This window comes from Pelobates fuscus, chromosome 2 (genome assembly GCF_036172605.1).
Source record: "Pelobates fuscus isolate aPelFus1 chromosome 2, aPelFus1.pri, whole genome shotgun sequence".
In the NCBI taxonomy this organism is placed as follows: domain Eukaryota; kingdom Metazoa; phylum Chordata; class Amphibia; order Anura; family Pelobatidae; genus Pelobates; species Pelobates fuscus.
In genome coordinates, this window is record NC_086318.1 from 54769426 (window position 1) to 54784919 (window position 15494).

At 43.8% G+C, this 15494-nt stretch overlaps 1 protein-coding gene across 1 annotated transcript; it reads right to left on the minus strand.

Annotated features, from left to right (window-relative positions):
• Positions 1-3303: 3303 nt before the first annotated feature.
• On the minus strand, positions 3304-6309 carry KCNF1 (potassium voltage-gated channel modifier subfamily F member 1). Its single transcript, XM_063440874.1, has one exon. The coding sequence runs from the start codon at positions 5687-5689 to the stop codon at positions 4217-4219; it is 1473 nt and encodes a 490-aa protein (XP_063296944.1). The 5' UTR covers positions 5690-6309; the 3' UTR covers positions 3304-4216.
• Between the last annotated feature and the right edge of the window lie 9185 nt (positions 6310-15494).

A 15494-nucleotide genomic window follows, 5' to 3' on the forward strand; every position in this document is an offset into this window, starting at 1 on the left:
TAACTACATAAACTTTCACGCACTTATGGCAACGGAACACTTATTTGTTATGAAAACCTTGGACTGATTACAATTTCTACTTTCCTTAGCATAAATGTTTTACAGCACTCTGTGTTATCTCTTATTGCTTTCACATGCTTGTGGTTACACGCCTTGTAATAAATAAAGAATTTAAAAAAAAAAAAGAAAACATACCGTATATACAGTGCAGTGATTATAAACTGCAAAACACACTGTTCTACCCTGGACAGAGCGAGGGAAAAATATCCCTACCTTAGGAAAGCGGCTAGAGACAAAAAGGGCTATAGATAGATAGTCCTACATAACAGACTGTTAGAAAGGGTATTTCCACTAAACAACTGCTTTGGACCAATGAAAATACAGGTCATAGAAATAACTCTATATATGTGTAGTATAACGCGGAGGTAAAAAAAAATGTCTAAGGGTGAAAGAGTAAATGCTACAGGTGTTAATCCAGCCTAGCTCCTATCATATGAGATAGAATAACAGGCGACAATAAAAAAAATTAAAAAAGAATTCTTAAATGATTCAGAAGTTTCCAAAGGAAACACGTACCTGGGCATACATTAGCAAATAAGGCTAATATATATATATATATATATATATATATATATATATATATTTTAAAAAAATGGTGTTCATTGTATAGTGTCCAAATAGTTGCCTATAGATACGAGATCAAGTTAAATTAGATGGCTAGGTGAGTAGAGTGCCTACCTAGCTTTAAACCAAATTGCAGAACAGATCGAATAGGTTATTGCCCAAAGGCCAGGAGAAGAAGCCACCTCTTGCCAATTTTAACATTCACTGCAGTAGTTGTTTTTTTTTAAATAGTGGCGAATAGAACTATGCAAGGTTCCAGACTGGAGATATTGCGAATTGTGTCAATAGACACAGAACAGATAAGAAATGTGATCCCAAAGACACATGAAAAATGTAAAATGTCATGTCCTGTTACAGGTGCTTTTTTATGTCTTATTGTATTAGAAAAGTATAATTAACAATAAATCCAGTAAGTGGGAAAATAAATGGAAACATGTTGTTCGGGATTTTTTCCCCACCATGTGTGAATGCTGTGCTTCTCTCTGGTGAGCACAGAACGAAGAAAAGGACTGCTCCGATATAGAGTTTAAATAATCATGAGATTCATTCACTAAACACTGAATTGCAAATGTGAATTGTAAAGAGCATGATTTAGGCAAAAAAAGATTGGATTTGGAAAAATGTTCCACCTTAACTACTTCAGCTTGAATTTCCCAATTTTGTTTGTAGTTCAGTACAATGTATTTTTACTGATTAAACCCAGGTGATTTCAGTTCAGCCCTGGCTGTAGGATAGATGATCAAAATGCTTTCAAAGTGGCAAGTTTAACGTTATTTACAGCAATGCAATAGTGCAGTATTTATTAGAGTGCAGCATTAAGTCAGAGTCAGTCAAAACGGCATAACACGTCAACAGCTCCAAATCCACATCCTGATAACATGTGGCTACAGCAATGTGCCCTCGAATCCTCATGGATAGGCTGTAACGGGAAGAAAGCCCTGCTTTCTATGAGCATCTCAGTTATATTCTGTATGTAAATTACTTGTTGCCAAATATCCCCATTCTATTATTGTGCAGGGGTGGGGAGAGAGAGAGCGGACGAGGGTGATAGAGGGCGAGAGAAAGAGAGGGGGGTGAGAGAGAGAGGGGGGGGGGGAGGGAAGGGGGAGAGAAGGGAAAAAGGGGGAGAGGGAGAGACCGTCTCGATAACCACAAAAGGTCCCCCTCTCAAAATAGTTAACGTAACCCTTTCTATTAAGGAGACTTCTTCTGAACAGACAACACAGGGATGAGACTGTGCTAACCAATAAAACACATTATGAGCATTTTATTTTGCAGAGTTTTTTTGGGGTTTTTTTTTTTTTTTTTTACTCGACAGTGATTTTTTATGAGCTGAAAGACATATGGCAAATTTTAGACCGCATTTAGAAAAAAGGCTAAAACAATAACTTGGGTTAAAGATATTTTTTAAACTCCATATTTTTTACTTACATTTTGGAATTTTGCTGTAAATCATTCACTGTTCCCTGATTCCAACCCTTAATGAGTCCTTTTATAGCAGTTTTTTTTATTTTATTTAGTACATGCAATGTTATATTTAATCTACTTTGCGGGGAGGGGTATGGTAGATACTGCCCGGTAGATGACAAAGCTCAGGTTATACGTACATCCCATTGTACAGCGCTATGGAATTTTGCTGGCGCTATATAAATGAAATAATAAAAATAATAATACCTGAAAGGTAATTAAAATAAAACATATACAGGGTTATTTACTAAAGTGAGAATTCAATGGGAATTTCAAATTTACTGTCAAAATAACAAAACATTCTCCAAGTCATCTATGCTTTTGGTTCAGCTACTCCGGCCTTAAATCTGAAACGAGTGGGATTTACTTGAAATTCTCCGTTTAATGAATAACCCTGTAAAAGTAGATATATCTAACACACGGCTAGTAGAAACTTATAGGAAATCTAGTTTAACCAATTGAAGGATCAAGGCTGGGCCCCCCTTCATTAGAACTGGGCAGACTGCATATAACTCCATCCTTTGCAACAAATGAAATTTTTTTGTTGCATTTGGAAAAATATGCTATTAAAATTTAACAACATGTCTGATGTATAGGAATTTGTTCTTGTATTTATTGGATTTATTTTGCTGGAGCAATTTATGCAACTGGTAATACAAACATTCAATGACCAGATTAAATAAAGGTAGGATTATAAAAAGTAAATTTAAAAAAAAATATCTTAAACCCTGTCATTTTATGCGCACGAGTTGTGAAAATTATACACCTTTCTGTTCTGGCTTAATGGTACTCTCATTTATGAAGTGATTCTATTGCCATGGCAACATGACAGGTAACTATGATCTTTCATTTAGATGGCTTGTTGTAAGACTATATCTTTTATATTTGCAAGCCAATCTACAAGTGCTTAGACCCCTCTAGAATTTTGGATACTGATCTTTAATGATTTTAACAATGTTAATATTTTTACATTCCAAAAACAGTTTTGTCAATTCATGACCAGTCCCTGCTTAGTAAATGAAGACCCGGGCTATGGCACCATAGCACTGATAATGTAAAGTAACTGAAACAAGAGGAAGATGAAGACATAAGAAATGTATCATGTATAAAGCTTTAAGTCTTGACTCCTAATTTCCAGTTGAGATACAGAATGATACAGATTTTCAAAAAAGTATATAGATTTAATGGTATGCCAACTTAATGGAGCATTGTAAACTATTTACATATTTACTAGGGATTTAACATGCTTCTGAGATGTAACTGGAGGGGTCATCTGTATGTAGATCTATTTTAAATAAAATACAATAGTTATACTACTGGGAACAATGGATTCAAATTTACTGCATTAGTGGGTATGTGCAAGGAGATATGCCCACTTATGCACATTCTATACATTCTTTTGGTAGAAAAACACACATTGTGGAAGCTTCAGAGCCACACTGTTTTGGACTTTGGAGCCACCTCCAACATCAAAGACTTCTATATCTCTGTGTTTAAAATGTTCTGCAGAGTGTGTAGCTTGATGCTCTATTGACATATACTGCATAACTCAAATTGGAAACAAATTAAATATATATCAAACTCAATTAAAGCAGAGACACTGATCAGTTAATATACAGCAATGCAGCATGACAGCGACACTTCAACATCACAGCCACCATAACAAGCAGTGAATAGAACAAATATCAGTGAAATGTTACATTAGCTACCATTACAGCATTATTCCATAGGATAATTCCTCTTTGAGAATGGAAACAAATCCGTGTGTGCATTCTTATAAAGACAGCACCAGGACTGATTAGTAGGAAGTAGTTTGAAAAACCAAAACGTTTTCAAGACACATTTTGTTACTTTGTCCCCCTGTCACAGATAGACAGCTGTACATAACATGATAGACATGTGTCTAGGTAGATGTAGCTTCAGATATTTTCAGTGTTTTGTTTCCCTCTGGAGCAGTAAATAAGTACTATGTAGATTGTATCGAGACAGAACTGTAATTATGAAGTAGAAGCTCAGACACAGCTGCCCCCTTGGTCCATCCTTTGAAGTAGGACCTCTTTGCAAAAGCTCAGCATACAGTCTGTTGGAAACTAGTGTAGATGTGAGCCTGTTCCAGCAGTGTCTATTATTTGCAGCTCTGTAGCCTTGTTCTGTGGTGTTTTTCATTAAACAGAGCTGGGATAAAGGTATCACTATGTGATAGTTTGGTGTACCTCCAGGCAGATAGTCCTCTCCCTTCCATTACCTGTAAAGAACTTCCAGAGTTCAACGTGGACCTTCCAAGGTCACCTTCTCCACCACCAGAGTGAAGTTCCATCAGTTCTAGTTCGTGTTTGGTGGCTGTTTCTAAAACCCTCTGCTTGTTGTAGTACTTGACAAAGTTGTTGATGATGGGGTGAATTGGGAGGGCAATGGCAATCACACCACACAGGAAGCTGGTGGCTGCATTCAGCTTCCCCAATGTTGTCTTAGGGTAGATATCACCGTAGCCAACAGTAGTCATGGTGATGATAGCCCACCAAAATGACTGAGGGATACTTTTAAACAAAGTGTCAGGGTGGCTCTGCTCCATGGTGTACCCCAGGGCAGAGAACACAAAGATACCCACAGCAAGGTACATCAAAAGTAGACCAAGCTCCTTGAAACTGCTCTTAAGGGCATAGGTTAAGGTCTGGAGACCAGACGAATGTCTGGCTAACTTAAAGATCCTTGCAATCCTCATGATCCGGAGAGCTTGGACAGCTTGCTGGACATTGGTGAGCTCCATAATCCTTGCACCTAAATGAGTCAAGATAAGGCCAACATAGAAAGGTAGGATAGCCAGGACATCAATGATGTTCATGAATGAGATAGCAAAGTGGAACTTGTTAGGGGATGAGATGAGCCTAAGGATATACTCTAAGGTGAACCACCCTATACAGGCAGTCTCGATGCTGTCCAGGGTGGGATGCTCTACAGGATTGCCCTCAGCATCCGAAACCTGAAGCTCAGGTATGGTCCCCACACACATGACCACAGAGGAGATCAGGATGAACATAAACGATAACACGGCTGTTACCCTGGCTGGGTAAGAGGATTCTGGTTTCTCCATGAATTTCCACACATATTTCATAAACCTCTTCCACCGGCTCTCTGTTTGATCCACACCCAGGTCATCTAATATAGTTTGGACCCTTCTGGCTATTTCTTCCAGTTCCTCTTTCTTCTCACTCAGGTGGCTTTTGCAACATTCGTCCAGAAAACCCAAGTCCACTTTCCAGAATTCCATTTCATTCTTGAAACATATGGGGCAGATACCCTTCTTCATGTGGACCTCTCCATAGTAATAAACCTCTATGATACACTTGAAGGCATCAGGATCCCTGTCAAAGTAGAATTCTCTCTTCCCAGGGTCGTAGTCATCACACAGGGAGAAGATGGCATCATAGCCCCCAGCCAAGCAATGCATCAGCTCGGCCAGTCGAGTTTCAGGGTATCTGTTCAAGATGTCCCCATACAGGATCTGCCTTATCCCACCAACATTCACCGCTATCTCCACCTCTGAGTCCTCACTGTATTCAGATTCATTTAAATCCTCAAATCCTGAACCATCAATCATTTTTGGTTTTCTTGTCCCAATGTTTTATTTTTAGGAGATTCCAGAGGATTGAGATACGATTTCTCTGTCTTACAGTTCTAATTCAAACATGTACTGGACTTTCTTCTAGCTGATCATAGATGGTTGCATTAGGACATGACATTCCCACCAGATCTATTCTAACAGGATCTCACAGTTCATATATCCCTGCAGCAATAAATAACTCAGATATGGTCACCTATCCCCCAGCTAAGTGAAGAATAGGTGTTGATATTGCAGAATGATTTTAAGAGAGTGAGGACTCACTGTGTAAAGGGGTCCTGGTTGGTCCTTGCTCCACAGCCCAGTCTCTGGATTGTCCCAGGTTACTTGCAGGTCTCTCCTGTTCACATTCCAGGCTGTGTCTTGGTGAAACCCCTGGCAGTAATAGATGCAGAAGGGATCTCTCTCATCGAGATTTAATCAACAAGGTACTCCATGGGAACTGCAGACAGTCTGATTGATGAGAAGTCATCTGGGAGATGCCATTTCAGGGTGAGACAGGGCAGAGAGGGCTAATGTGGTCAGAGTCCACCTGACAGGCAGAGACAGGAGCTGAAAGTGCACACAGAGACACAGGGAACTTGCTCTGTATTTTGCTAGAGCTGTTCCAAAAGCACAATAGGAATCCCAATGTGACGTCACGACAGGCTAATAAGGCATTCCCCTCCTGTTGAGACTCAGTGCTAATGTAGTGGATGGGGCATCACACTGTGACTCCTCTATGAATGAAGAGCTGCACTGGATTCAGCACATCCACAAACTGCTGGCTGGAATAATGAGGAGTCTGTCTCACGAACGGAACTGGAACAAGAAATAGATTTACACACAATAGGTAAAGCAAGAAGCTACAATGTGTGTTATATTGGCAGAAAAGCAATCACTGTAACAGTGTAACTCGGATGCCTGAAAAATATATCTCACCATTTAGAATGCAGAGTATCCCATAATTTACAATGCAGAGTACCCCATCACTTAGAATATCCCATTATTTAGAATGCAGAGTATCATTTAGAATGCAGAATATCTCACCATTTTGAATGCATAGTATCCCGTCACTTAGAATGCAGAATATCTCACCATTTAGCATATCCCACCATTTAGAATGCAGAGTATCTCACCATTTAGCATATCCCATCATTTAGAATGCAGAGTATCTCACCATTTAGCATATCCCATCATTTAGAATGCAGAGTATCTCACCATTTAGCATATCCCATCATTTAGAATGCAGAGTATCTCACCATTTAGCATATCCCATCATTTAGAATGCAGAGTATCTCACCATTTAGCATATCCCATCATTTAGAATGCAGAGTATCTCACCATTTAGAATATCCCGTCACTTAGAATGCAGAGTATCTCACCATTTAGCATATCCCATCATTTAGAATGCAGAATATCTCACCATTTAGAATATCCCGTCATTTAGAATGCAGAGTATCTCACCATTTAGCATACCCCATCATTTAGAATGCAGAGTATCTCACCATTTAGAATATCCCGTCACTTAGAATGCAGAGTATCTCACCATTTAGCATATCCCATCATTTAGAATGCAGAGTATCTCACCATTTAGCATATCCCATCATTTAGAATGCAGAATATCTCACCATTTAGCATATCCCATCATTTAGAATGCAGAGTATCTCACCATTTAGAATGCAGAGTATCTCACCATTTAGAATATCCCATCATTTAGAATGCAGAATATCTCACCATTTAGAATATCCCATCATTTAGAATGCAGAATCTCACCATTTAGAATGCAGAATATCTCACCATTTAGAATATCCCATTATTTAGAATGCAGAATATCTCACCATTTAGCATTTCCAATCATTTAGAATATCTCACCATTTAGCATATCCCATCATTTAGAATGCAGAATATCCCATCATTTAGCATATCTCACCATTTAGCATATCCCATCATTTAGAATGCAGAGTATCTCACCATTTAGCATATCCCATCATTTAGAATGCAGAGTATCTCACCATTTAGCATATCCCATCATTTAGAATGCAGAGTATCTCACCATTTAGCATATCCCATCATTTAGAATGCAGAGTATCTCACCATTTAGAATATCCCATTATTTAACATGCAGACTATATCACAACATTTAGAATGCAGAATAATAAGGAAATAGTTTTGCCCATGAGATTGCATTGGGATTTGACATGTTAGTCTCATGTATGTCCATTACAGTAGGACATCTATTATAGAAAGGCAGTCTGGCTATTATTTAAATGAGACCCAGCAAAGTGTGCTTGTTTTATTTTATTTTGCTTATTTCATATATGGTATTTTATAGACAAACATATTTCTTTAAGAGATAATCAAAAAAAAAAAAAAATCAGAATGTGATACAAATTATGGAATGAATGTATACAAAGCAAATGCACTGACTGGAGGGTTTATGAACGTTAAACAAATGTATTTCCATACAATGTTACATTATTTCCCACAAAGCACCGTGACAGTATCACTTGTGTAAATTGCCATGGTTACTGGTACAAGCTGTAGATTCCAAGTACCATCATTCTCAGACAGCTGTACCCTGGCAACAGTACCCCCCTTAGCGACAAACACACACACTGCACCCTGGGTCCAGCAGCAAGTCCTGCTCAGTGGGGAGTTTCCAGAGATTGGGCTATCTGCGCTACTGCTTATGGTGCCGCATTGTGAGCTACTCGGAGAAGGAAAGAAAAAGAAATAAAGGAAAAGAAGAGAGAAGGAAGGAGAGAAAGAAACAAACAATGAAATAATAATTAAACCGGACACCTGTTTGATTTTAGCACAAATTAAGAACCGGTACCGGTTTAGCACTACAAGGAGATTCGGTGTGGCTATGGCTATAAATGTTGCAGAACACTGTTCACTATTCGCCACTGGGTGGCACTAAAGATCAAAAACCTCGTACTCTAATAAATTAGAAATATTTAATGGGAAACAAAATAGCAAAAGTAGTAACCGGAGTGTTAACAAAAGAACCAACAGGGCAAAATATCAAAGCCAGCAAAAAAAAAAAAAAAAAATGGTTAAAAAAGAAAAAAAAAAAAAAAGATTGGGGGCATGCCAAAAAAAAATGCATTCTACATGAATGGTGCTGCCGTAGTGACCAATATTCATACATGATACAAATTAAATTACGGCGCACCCACAAAAATACACTAATAACCTTAATTCACCGGAGAAGACAAAACATGGAGATTCAGTTCCACCATACGGCCATATTGTGTTAAGCCCACCAGTACCCCAATATCAGTGGGTCCTACACTAAAACTAAATGTGGGAGACAAAAAAAATAGTGCTAAATACACTAAAAAGTGTATTGTAACAGCATTGTGAGTATACAAAATGTGATAAAAGCAATTAAAAACAGTGTCAAAACTAAACAATTACAGTGTTAGTGCTTGGCTGAATATACTCACAATGCAAATCAATCTGTGTAAATGAAGATTATATTAAAAGAGACATTTCTATAAAAAAATAACTCCTCATATAATACACACCTGTGGTCACCTCTAAGGGGCCTCTGAAGCTGGGGGCTTGGGCAGGGTGCATGAACCCCAAAAGGAATCTGGTCTGGAATACGACAATATAGTGGAACTGAATCCCCAAAATTTGTCTTCGTTGATAGGTGAATTAAGTAGCCTTATAAGATTATTAGTGTATTTTTGTGGGTGCGCCGTAATTTAATTTGTATCATGTAGAAACTGGTTAATTGACTTGTTAAGTAATGAGCCCAAATCCTGCTTTGCAATCTTACATCCCTTAAGCAGGGAATTGTTTCTGTAAGAGTAGGGAGTGACTGTGACGTGCAGGGTGTCGCTGAATACAAAACATAGGGCAGTATAGTGCCTGGCTGCAGTGCATGAGTCATGTGTGAATGCAGAGTGCAGGGTGAGTGGTGTGTGCGAATGCAGAGAACATATTATGAGAGGTGTGGTGTGCAAGTAGTGCAAGTAGTGTGTGTGAATGCAGAGTGTGGGTTGTGAGCAATGTGTAAAATCAGAGTGCAGGGTGTGATTGTTGTATGAATGCAGAGTGCAGGGTGTGAGTTGTATGAATGCAGAGTGCAGGGTGTGAGTGTTGTATGAATGCAGAATGCAGTGTGTGAGTTGTATGAATGCAGAGTGCAGGGTGTGAGTGTTGTATGAATGCAGAGTGCAGGGTGTGTGAGTTGTATGAATGCAGAGTGCAGTGTGTGAGTTGTATGAATGCAGAGTGCAGGGTGTGAGTTGTATGAATGCAGAGTGCAGGGTGTGAGTGTTGTATGAATGCAGAGTGCAGGGTGTGTGAGTTGTATGAATGCAGAGTGCAGGGTGTGAGTGTTGTATGAATGCAGAGTGCAGGGTGTGAGTTGTATGAATGCAGAGTGCAGGGTGTGAGTGTTGTATGAATGCAGAGTGCAGGGTGTGAGTGTTGTATGAATGCAGAGTGCAGGGTGTGAGTGTTGTATGAATGCAGAGTGCAGTGTGTGAGTTGTATGAATGCAGAGTGCAGGGTGTGAGTGTTGTATGAATGCAGAGTGCAGTGTGTGAGTTGTATGAATGCAGAGTGCAGGGTGTGTGAGTTGTATGAATGCAGAGTGCAGGGTGTGAGTGTTGTATGAATGCAGAGTGCAGGGTGTGAGTGTTGTATGAATGCAGAGTGCAGGGTGTGAGTGTTGTATGAATGCAGGGTGTGAGTGTTGTATGAATGCAGAGTGCAGGGTGTGAGTGTTGTATGAATGCAGAGTGCAGGGTGTGAGTGTTGTATGAATGCAGAGTGCAGGGTGTGAGTGTTGTATGAATGCAGAGTGCAGTGTGTGAGTTGTATGAATGCAGAGTGCAGGGTGTGAGTGTTGTATGAATGCAGAGTGCAGGGTGTGAGTGTTGTATGAATGCAGAGTGCAGGGTGTGAGTGTTGTATGAATGCAGAATGCAGGGTGTGTGAGTTGTATGAATGCAGAGTGCAGTGTGTGAGTTGTATGAATGCAGAGTGCAGGGTGTGAGTTGTATGAATGCAGAATGCAGGGTGTGAGTGCTGTAAGTGAATGCAGAGCCCCGTTTGTGGAAACCACAGAGAGAGTTTTTACTATATACACCATGATTTTTTGTTTTTTGTTTTTAATTGTGGGCAATATGTATTATCTTTTGCAGACAATTTAGAAGATTGTTCCCATGGTTTAACTAATTTGTGGGCATAATGTAGTTAGCTTGTGGGGATGAGATAACTACGTCCTGGGTAGCACAGTTGGCACTTCCTATTAGCACCTATCACCTGCTGCCGTGGTTGGCTCTGATGATGTGAATCTACCCTCGCTCTTCAATCTCCTGTGACTTAGACCTGCCAGTGCCTGCCCCTCTCTGCTCATGCCCTCCTAGTTCTTATTCAATGCTTTTAAAATGACAGAATTCAAGTTACTGGGGTCACTGGGGTTTCAGACCTCACAGAGTTATTCACTAAAATTAGAATTTTATTAAAGACACGGAGGCTCATATTATGCATAACTCTTTCTTTATTTCCTCAGCAGCAAAGATAGAGGAATATAAATATTGTCAAAAATGAAAGAAAAACTGTATAGGCATAACGGGTAGCCAATCACATGGTAGAGGAAGTGGCTATATAAGTCCTGTGTCTCCCACAATCCCCCTCTTTCTTTGCTGCTTCCTCAGACAGATAAGTGTTTTTTGCTTCTCTCTGACTCAAATTTGATGATCGTTTATTTGTATGATATTTCATTGTATACTATTTATGGTTGTACAGTTTTACCTGTTACCACTAGCGTTCCCCCTGGGACCCCTTAGCGCTTTTCCCCCTACCCGGGGATTTCTATAGCCTGCCTTTCTCTCCTCCTCGTGCTCCCGCACGACTCCCGGCTCTGTGCTTTTGCCGCAACCGCTGTTGTCGGCCGCGGCTGCGCACGCATCCCTCCCCGCTCGCGGGCGGGCTCGGCGGATCGGGTGCACGAGCCCCTTCCCCCGCCGGGTGCCCGGTCGCGTGCGCCTTCCCTCACGTGCGGCGGCCATCTTGGGCGGACCTCGATCCTTCCCCTGTGCTGCCGTGCGGTCACCTTTGCTTTGCCGGGTTACCTGGGAACGCTAGACGGTCTGTGTGTTTTGCTTTCTGTGGGTTACTCAACCCTTTGCTCTCCTTCATCCACCTTAGTGTCATTTAGCTGTTTATTTTCTTTAATTGCCCACTGCAGCTTTACATCATGCAGGATAGGGAGGATGGGCCTGCGGGTCCCCCTGGGGACTTCCACTCAGACAGTGCTGAGGGTGCTATGGCCTCCCAGGAGTTTCAGGCCATGCTGGAAGCCACTATGGCCTCCTCCATTCAGAAGGCTATTGCCTCGGCCATGGGAGCTGTTACTACTTCTTTTTCACAATCAATGCACTCCCTGGTTTTGCCTGCTCTGGCCTCCCCCGCCCCTACGGGCGTGGGGTCCCCCTCCCCTGCTCAGACTGTGCCTGGAGCCCGTAAGGCAAAGGCCAAGTCCAAACACGTCGGCTCCCACTCCTCGATGCAGGTTCTACCTGCCATGACTGACACGCTTGAGGCGGTCACAGATGGCGCGCACCCCACGCGCAAAAGAGCCCCTGGCCGGGCTAAAAAGGCTAGATTATGGAAACGGGCTAGAGCCCTTGATGATGGGTCGGATACCGACCGGAGTGTGGAGGAGGAATCCGACTATATGGAGTATGACTCCTTTGGTGATGATGATGTATCTGGCGAGGATTTGCCCCTTACGGGCGTTAACCCATCAGAGTCCTCCGCCAAGGCCCGGGGTCCAGTTTTAGGCCCCTCCGGGGATGACAACACTATTCTTGATCCTCAGGGTAACCCCCTGTTCGACCCAGACGACCTACGTCACCCCCGGTCCGCTGAATGGGTCCCCCCGGATCATATTGCCCAGTATGTGGCCAAACGTATCCGCACACCCCTTTCCAAAGAAGGCCGCAATAAGCTGCGGGCCGAATGCCCTCGCCCTTCTCTCCCGGGCGCTGCGGGTAAAACACCAGATATTGACCCACAGATTGCCCAGTTCCTGGGTAAGTCGGGCTGGAAGCCCAAAAAGGGTCTTGACAATTCCCTGAAGGGATGCCAGGACAAGATCCTGGACACACTGGGGCCCCTCTCGAAGCTCTATGAGCTCCTGGATACTGCTAAAACTGGGGATTCAGTTTTGGACGTGGACGTGGCCATTGGTTGGGTCCAACGGGCCATATGCTTGCTGGGGAACGCCAATACGGCGATATCTACGGAAAGACGTAAGGCGATATTATTAAAAATCGACCCTAAACTGGCCACTATGACTGTGGTGGAGCCTGACCCGACAGAAGAGGGTTTACTGTTTGGTACCTCCTTCGTTAAAGACATGGGGTCGTATGTCAAGACCTTCACGGCGATTGACAAGGCGCAGGCGAGCATGAAACGTGTGTTCGCGCCTAAGGTTTTTGGAGGGGCCGGGCGTAGCAGGAACCGTCCACCCGGCCGGGGTTTCCGAGGCGCATTTCGCGCTACCAGAGGTTCCTTTTTTCCCTCCCGGGGATTTCAAGACCAAAGAACCCCTCCCTTCTTCCCAGCCAGAGGTCGAGCTTGGGGCTCCAGATACCCCCGCAGCGGTGCCACCAGCAGACGTCCTTACGGTGAGTACCCTTTCTTTCCCTCCCGTTCAGGTAGCAGGGAGGCTGGCCTTATTCTACCGAGAGTGGGCGAAGCTCACCTCGGATGCTTGGGTTCTGCAGTGTGTAAGGGGGTATCGCCTAGATTTTGTTTCAGTGCCTGTCCAGTTTTATTCCCCCAGAGAACTGTCCCTTCCACGGGAACAAGACGAGATGATCTCCGCGGAGGTCGGAGAGATGCTCTCCAAGGGCGCTATAGAGGAACTGCCGTTCGCCGCCAAGGGCTTTACGAGCAATCTGTTCCTAGTGCCCAAGAAAGGAGGCGGAGTTCGCCCTGTAATAAATCTTCGTCCCCTCAACGCCTTCCTGCGTTACCAGCAGGTAAGGTATACACTGCCTCAGGGACCTTCTGCGCCAGTCGGACTGGCTTGCCAAACTAGACCTGAAGGACGCTTACTTCACGGTCCCCATTGCTCTAGAATTCAGAGATTATCTCCATTTCACATGGCACGGGCGGCGTTGGCGTTTCACCTGCCTGCCTTTCGGTCTCTCTTCGGCCCCCTGGTGCTTCACCAAGCTTCTGAAGCCGGTGGTGGCATTCCTCCGTACCCGAGGGGTTCGCCTCATTGTTTACCTGGACGACATTCTGATTTTGTCCCAATCGAAGGAGGATCTCCTTCTACACCTGGAATGGACTACCGCCCTGCTACAGGAGTTGGGTTTTCTGATCAACTGGGACAAATCGGTCCTGGATCCCGCCCAGTCCATAGAGTTCCTGGGGTTCAGAGTGGACTCCGTCCAACAGTTCCTGTTTCTACCAAGTTCCAAAGTGAAAGCCATTCAGAAGGAGATTCGAAGAGCTCTGCGTGTCGCAGACTTGTCCATCAGACAGCTGGCGAGAGTAATTGGCCTTCTCGCGGCCTCTATTCAGGCGATCTTCCCGGGCCCACTACACTACCGGGCCCTCCAGCGACTCAAGGGGTCACACCTTCGGTCAGGTCACTCCTACGAGTCTCGGATACGCTTGGACGCAGAGTCCAGAGACGAGCTGGTGTGGTGGTTAGCACACATGGAGGCGTGGAATGGGAGAGCCATCTTCGGCTCCATCCCGGACGTGGTGATCGAATCAGATGCCAGCTTGCACGGCTGGGGTGCTCGTTGTGGCGACGTTTCCATAGGAGGCAGATGGTCCGACGTGGAGAAATCGTTGCACATCAACTGTCTGGAACTCCTGGCTGGGGCTTTCGCGATCCGCAGCCTTACCCCAGGACGGGCGAATTGCTGCGTTCTCCTCAAGATGGACAACGTATCAGCGGTCCGCTACATAAACCACCTGGGGGGTACGAAGTCCAAGATGTTGGCAATTCTGGCGAAAGATTTCTGGCAATACTGCCTCTTCAACAACGTTTCGGTAACAGCGGAACACATCCCGGGACTAGACAATTCAGGAGCGGATTGGAATTCCAGACACTTAAGAGACTCTGGAGATTGGCGTCTACACACTTCGGTGTTCCAGAGCCTGGACATGTTGTGGGGAAAGTTCCAGATGGATCTGTTCGCATCTCGACTGAACACTCAGCTACCGAAGTTCTTCAGCTGGAGGCCGGATCCGGCAGCGGTGGCGACCGATGCCTTCCTTCAAGAATGGCCACGGGGTCTGCTATACGCTTTCCCTCCATTCAACATGATAGCGCGCACGATCTCGAAACTGGTTCGCCACGACTGTCGTGTGGCGCTAATCACCCCGCTTTGGAGATCTCGACCATGGTTTCCCCGCTTGATGGAGTTGTCGATCGATTATCCTCGGTTGATTCCAATCTTCCAGGACCTCCTTCTAGACCCGGATGGGAACCCACACGAGCTAATATTACAACACCAGCTACCCCTGATAGCGTGGTTCCTTTCAGGGGACCTTGGATTGTCCCAGACGTTCCGCAGACAACTCTCCTACTCCTCGATAACGCTTGGGCCCCAGGCACACGAACTGCCTATCGAACTTCATGGAGATCGTGGTCTGGTTGGTGCTTGGAACGGGCAGTGGATCCCGTATCTGCCCCTTTGCCTTTGATCCTAGAATTCCTCACGTCCCTGTTTGACTCAGGCAAGGCGTACCGCACGATTAACCTCTCCCGCTCGGCTATCTCGGCCGGACACAAGGGTTTGGATGG

Bases quoted from the DNA above. Each gene is read 5' to 3' on its own strand.
- KCNF1 (XM_063440874.1), bottom strand. From the start codon at position 5,689: ATGATTGATGGTTCAGGATTTGAGGATTTAAATGAATCTGAATACAGT.